This window comes from Octopus bimaculoides, chromosome 25, assembly GCF_001194135.2.
Source record: "Octopus bimaculoides isolate UCB-OBI-ISO-001 chromosome 25, ASM119413v2, whole genome shotgun sequence".
NCBI classification, from domain to species: Eukaryota; Metazoa; Mollusca; class Cephalopoda; order Octopoda; family Octopodidae; genus Octopus; species Octopus bimaculoides.
Genome location: NC_069005.1, coordinates 5,095,610 through 5,102,122, shown reverse-complemented (window position 1 = coordinate 5,102,122; position 6,513 = coordinate 5,095,610). Strand labels below are relative to the sequence as shown.

At 37.2% G+C, this 6,513-nt stretch overlaps 1 protein-coding gene across 2 annotated transcripts; it reads left to right on the top strand.

Moving 5' to 3' along the window:
* The first annotated feature begins 739 nt into the window (after positions 1-739).
* On the top strand, positions 740-5,288 carry LOC106874399 (uncharacterized). Of its 2 annotated transcripts, none has more exons than XM_014922124.2 (2): positions 740-2,093; positions 5,201-5,288. In XM_014922124.2, the coding sequence occupies exons 1-2, from the start codon at positions 954-956 to the stop codon at positions 5,234-5,236; spliced, it is 1,176 nt and encodes a 391-aa protein (XP_014777610.1). In that variant the 5' UTR covers positions 740-953; the 3' UTR covers positions 5,237-5,288. The 2 variants fall into 2 exon arrangements, 1 of the variants encoding a protein (XP_014777610.1); XR_008266777.1 differs by having other exon boundaries at positions 741-2,934.
* The last annotated feature ends 1,225 nt before the right edge of the window (positions 5,289-6,513 follow it).

Genomic DNA, 6,513 nt, shown 5'->3' with positions numbered 1-6,513 from the left:
CTCTAGAACAATACTCTGTGAAAAACCAAATATATGACAGCCTACGCATAACACCAACATGAACTTCTAACTTGATGTCTCTTGAGGTCTCTGGGTGAGACTTGGAGTCAACTTGTACATATACAAAACAAAAATAAATAATAATAATAATAATAATAATAATAATAATAATAATAATTTTTCCACAAATTTTCAGAGGTGATGAGTCGATTACATCGACCCCAGTGTTTCACTGCTACTTAATTTAACGACCCCGAAACGATGGAAAGCAAAGTCGACCTCGGCGGAATTTGAACTCTGATCGGAGCGACGGGCGAAATACCGGTAAGCATTTTGCCCAGCGTGCTAACTATTCTGCCAGCTCCCCCGCCTTCGAATGATGATGATGATGATGATGATGATGATGATGATGATAATAATAATGATGATGAGGATGATGATAGCCTCTCCCGTCGAAGGCGATGTATTTCCTTTCAGCTTTTGCCGAACGACCTGCACAAAGGATTTGGTTATTGTGATCAAATGTTTGTGCTGCACATTAGCTCACTCTCCCTCCATCCAACCGACGACGTACCCGAACAGGTACGCCTCAGGTGTCGAAGTGACCGCAGAGCAACGTGAGATGAAGTGTTTTGTCTCTGTGTAAATCTGTATCCTTGATGCGACAAAGGAGGTGTTAAAAATTTCAGTGCGTACTACGTCATAATCAACAAGTGGAACATGACGTAGCGATGGGTCTGGCTTGAGAAATAACCTCAAACTTCAATTCATTCACATTTCGAATTGACGTTCCTAAGCGAATTCTGGTTGATATTTTATATTCATAAATTTCAGATTTCGAAACAGTTCATTTGATAACCTTTGTAAATGAATTAATCCATGCTACTTCTACTTAATCAGTTTTACTGATTGTATTATTGATATTTCGTCCGTGCTTGGATTATCTTTTGAAAATGCTCGAAAAGCCTCCGGACGAAAATCTCAACTTGGGAGATTATCTGATCAACCTTTTCTCGAGGATCGGTCATTGTTTCATGAATTTTTTCTTTTGCTGTTGCATCTCAAGAAATGATGCGTCTGTAGAAGAAATTATTCCTTGCCTCGGTCAAATGCCCACTGTGGACTCAAGTACGCAAACCGATTTCTTACCACGTAAAATACACGTCTCTCAACAAGTTGTTCAAAGTTCGAATGTCAGCCCCGACGCTGATTTAAACGCAAAATCTGATTCAACTCCATCGCAAGAATCCTTACACAGATCAAACTCTGCTACTAATTTAATCGCAACAATGTCTCCCGACTTAAAATCTAAAAATGTTTACTTCCGTTCCGAGGACGACATCATTGAACCAAAGGTTATTCTCGATTCAAATGAAGATTTCACTCCTATTGTTAGAGCCAAAAGTGTTTCCTTCCGCCTCAAAGATGATATCTGTGAACCAAAGATTGTTCATGACACAAAAGTTAGAAGCGCTTCTGACTCAAAAGCAAAAGCTGTTAGCTTCCAATCATTATACGATTTCCATGATCAAAAGGTTATTCAAGAACTTGATGACGAAATTGCCTCCGATTCTGATTCCTTTTATACGGCAGAACCAATGCACGGTTCAAAGTTGTCGTATGATTCAGACCTAGGTAGCTATGTTGATTCAGGCACGGATAGCACGAAAAGTGAATCCTATCATACTGTAGAACAAGCATCTGACCAAGAGGAAGGAGAATGTCTTTCTTTGCGAAATTTAAAACACATTTTGGGTCCAAGTGTAAAAAATGTTGGTCATGGAAATGTAGAATTAATTTCTGTATCGCCCTGTCCAGACATTTGTTCCTGTTCTAAAGCCTCGTATGATTCAGGTAAAGGCAGCCCAATCACTGACATTGAGAGGATCAATAATTCAACTGAGGAAAAATATTCTTCTCTGGAGCAACGTGGATCGCAAGAGCCAGACAGTGTTCCGAGCAGTCGTAAAGGAAGTTCGGAGAAGGAAAGAAAATACGATGTGAGAGAATTGAACAACTTTCTTACAGGTGTATCTTCTGTTCCATGGCCTGACGATTTCAGAGACTTTGAAGAGATAGATCTAGAAGAGGAGGTGTAGTATAAAACATTATTTATGAATTGTATTCCAAAACAGCAGTAGCTACAATACACGACAGCAAATCGTGGCTCACACAACTTGTAAAAACTACACTTCTTCACATACACACACATGCATACACGCATACACATACACAAACACGCACACATACACATTCACAACATTAAGGTCTTAACACTACAAATGCCCCAACATTTATGGATTTTTAAACAAGAAAGCATTAGAGAAATATGCATTGGAAAAAAAAAAAAATAATGCTTTAGAGTAAATATAATTTGGACTGAAAGAACAAGAGACACGAATATATGTTTGAACGAATGCCAATGAAAAAGGAAAACTAAAAATAGCTATATTAGAGATAAATACATCAGTACAACGAAGTAAGACAAAAAAAAAAAAAATGAAAAGAAACGATATGAAAAACATTGATAACCGTATAAAGGTATAATACAGAGATAAATTATATATCAGATGTAAGAAGGAGAGGGGGAAAACAACGGTTTGAAGAACAATGGAGAGGTTAAGGATAACGTTTGTAATACTAATACTAAAATCTTAAGAGATCGAAGATCGAAGGCGACAGAAAAATGGAAGAGTACAAAACATTTCCAATCGATTTAAAAAAAAAAAAACTGATGTTGATATTTATAACTACATTTCATTGGAAATATAGATTAAGGTGCACGATTATAAAGCCCAACGAAGACAAAATGTCGGTTAGTAGGAAGTACTAAAAATATTCTTTGAAAATGGAAGAGGATCCGTTAGTCGAAGACCACGAAGAACAATCTATTCTAAGAAATGAATTTGAAGACATGAAAGTTCACAAAATAAAGTTGGTATCTCGTTAGTACAAACAATATTTTCATGGTTGTCAGTCATACTAGTTGTAACACCATCATACTAGTAATAACATCATCGTGTATCACGGTTCAGTAGCACCTATAGTTGTACCAAGTTGTAAGGCGAGCCGACGAAGGGACCTTTATGTGGTCACTTGACCAGCTAGAAATAGCAGCCAAATCTTTATCAAAATACACCCTATCGTCTAAAAAGAAAAAGAAAAGAAAAAAGAGACAAATTCGATGATGCAGTCTGGGAAGAGAAGCGTGGGATGAACTGGAATGCCTCTGGTCATAGGTAGGCTCAAGACCAGGGGATAAACCGATTAAATTCTATGTCCCCTCCTATATAATAGAAGTCATTAACACCCCCAACAAACCCCTAACAAGACCCCCCCCTCTTTACTAACAACGTTACTAACATTGCATTTGTTGTTGTGCTTCTTGTTGTTGACCTCCACGTCAACATTGTTGTATATCGGCGGACCTACAATCAAGCTACAATCAAAGATATTCCAGTTATGACCATCCCGTCGTGTATATCTAAGATTGTCTGTCTCCTGCCTTTTTTAAATTTCTTCAAAAGGCATTAGAGTGTGATTTGAGGAAGATTTGGCTGTTATTTCTAGCAGGTCTAAGTTCCTTCGTTGGCTCCAGTAGAGCTTCTAACACTGTTAGGTGTAGACTACGCCGTGACTTTTAACATGTAATATTGTTGTACAAATATGGACTTGATTTTGTGATCTCACTTATGTCTGATGGAATGTGTTGGAACATAAAGCCGAACATAATATACATGTATTCTTTTATTCTTTTATTCTTCTACTTGTTTCAGTCATTTGACTGCGACCATGCGGGAGCACCGCCTTTGGTCGAGCAAATCGATCCCAGGACTTATTCTTTGTAACCCTAGTACTTATTATATCGTTCTCTCTTGCCGAACCGCTAAGTTACGGGGATGTAACCACACCAGCTTCGGTTATCAAGCGATAGCGGGGGTGGGTGAAACAGACACACAAACAAACACACACACAGACACACACAGACACACACATTCGTTTTTGAAGAGCACACCGTGGAGAGAGAGAGAGAGAGAGAGAGAGAGAGAGAGAGAGAGAGAGAGAGTAGTTACAGAGAAGGTTACGAACAGAGACGAAAGAAATTTGACTAATAAACACATTAAACAAATGATCAATTAGTTAGTTGGTTAGATATTTAACCAAATGACGAACAATAGAGAAGTGATATTGATCCAATGCGTGTGTTATTATTGGCCTAATGACCCTTCCAATACACAACAATATACATTTATATATATAAAAACATATATCTTGGATTGGATTGCTCATGTTCAATCCACTGCTTGTTATAAATAAGCTGACTGTAACTTCCATCTGTTAAAATGCTAAAATTAGTACCAAGACACTATAATTTCTTTAATTCTAAGGAGAGAGCTCTATGTAACTGGCGGACTGTAACAGCTATGAGGGAGACATAGAGCAACAAGAAGCCTCTGTTAAAGATCTAGCACTCGTTTAGAGATACATTATGATGTACTTGTATTGATATAAATTGCTATGCTAAACAGAAATAGCCTAGATACTGACTCTCCGCCTAGAGAGAGAGAGAGAGAGAGAGAGAGAGAGAGAGAGAGAGAGAGAGAGAGAGAGAGAAAGTGTGAATTGTGTATCAGTTTACCTGTCTGACTGCCTAGTCATCTATGTTAACCCTTTTGCATTGAAAGCAGCCATATCCGAACCAAATAATCTTTCTTGACCAGATTCTGCCTCTCGTAGCTACCCTACAATGTCATTCTGAAAATATACAACCGCAGCATTGAAATCTTGAAGCTAAGGATTAATTAAAAACAATGTTCACATAGACAAACATTACATTTGACAAAGTAGTCAGAATGCTAAAAGGTTAAAGTCTTAACCTTTCGATGTGTAAGTCATTTTTTAAAAACTTTAAGATAATGATGCATAAGGTAAAACTTGCATCCCATTATTGTAGTACTCCGCATTATAATCTATGTAAATTAGGTCTTTTTTCTTTTTACCATCACCTAGTTGCATCTCAGCTTTCAATTTATGTACTTAGTACACCAAAGATAACACATAGCTTTTAAAAACTTACCCTAAATTAAAAAATTGCCCATGAGCTGTATAAATGAGATGGTAATTTATCAAAATCTGTCTCTCCAGATGATGGAGAGAAAAAATATTGCAGTCAAAGTACTTTATTCTCAAACTTTTTCAGGCTGTCGCCTCTCTGATACCCGGGCCACGTTCCTAGCGCCCCTCACTCACCGCCACAAACACAGACCACTTTCTGCAGCAAATTCAGAACAACTGTATTTCACAAATAAAAGTTAATCTAATCAACCCATTATGTTTTTTTACATCCATCGCCTCCTTTTGGTCAACCCATTATCGCCCACTTTTCTTCAATGATCTCCACTGATCTTTCCACCACCTTCAAGGGGGCAGTACCGCCCTCAAGGGGGCAGTACTGCCCACTTTGAGAACCTCTGTTCTTGACAGGCAAGGTGCAATACAGAAAACTAAACTCAACGTGATTCGAACTTAGACACACTGCATTGCGTTGAGCAATAAACTAGCCTCATTTCAACCTTTTGACTACATAATTAAATTTCGTAATCATTCGCGTAATTATGTAAATTATCCGCCAAAGAAATCAAGTTAGAATTGATATTTTTTGCATCTGCAATACTTTGGCAGTATCTAAAGTAGGTACGGCTTGCGTATCCACTAAAAGTATGTGATTCTAGCCCTGGAAAGTGATATTTCGGTGAAATATATGAAAAAATTAAGAAAATCTGAAGAATTGTCTTTTGTAAAAAGAATCACTAGGGATGTCTCCGCTTCTCTCAGCAGAAGAAGTGTTTTTTCATAGCTTTTGAGTAAAACCGCTTTCTGCAGTTAATGGTAATAAAATTTTCAGCGGATATATCCGTTTTTCGTTTTCAAAGGGTTAAAAAGAAGAAATAGTGAAATACATTAGTAAACAGTAGGAAATGATTGATGAATATACCAGGGAACTGGAAACAGAAATTGTATATAAAAAAAGGAAATGACTTTATTAATGTCAGGAAGATGTTAGACCGTATTCAAAAGCAAGATTTCACACAGTTTTGTTTATTCTCAGTTCTGAAAATAAACGTCTTTGGGATGGTCGTTGGTGATGTGATCTTATGTTGTAGAATAATTCTGCAGTAAAATAGATGCTGGTTTGATCCTGACCGGGGAAAAGCTTCACCAGTTTGAATGTGCAACACTAAGACAAGTAACTGAAATGCAGTAAGAAATAGAAATTGTTAGTTGTGGTAATGATGTAATGATGTAGCGGAGGTGACGACGAACCATGGTGTATAGAGATAAACAGGGAAAGAGATTCTGAATAGTAAGAAGCTGATTAGAAGTGGGAGTTAAAGCTTTGCTTGCTAGAGAAAGCGGGTGAAAGTGATATAGAGATTTAAACACGAATTGGAAAATTGCAATAAAATACCAAGGTGTAGCAAAGTATATATATATATATATATATATATATAT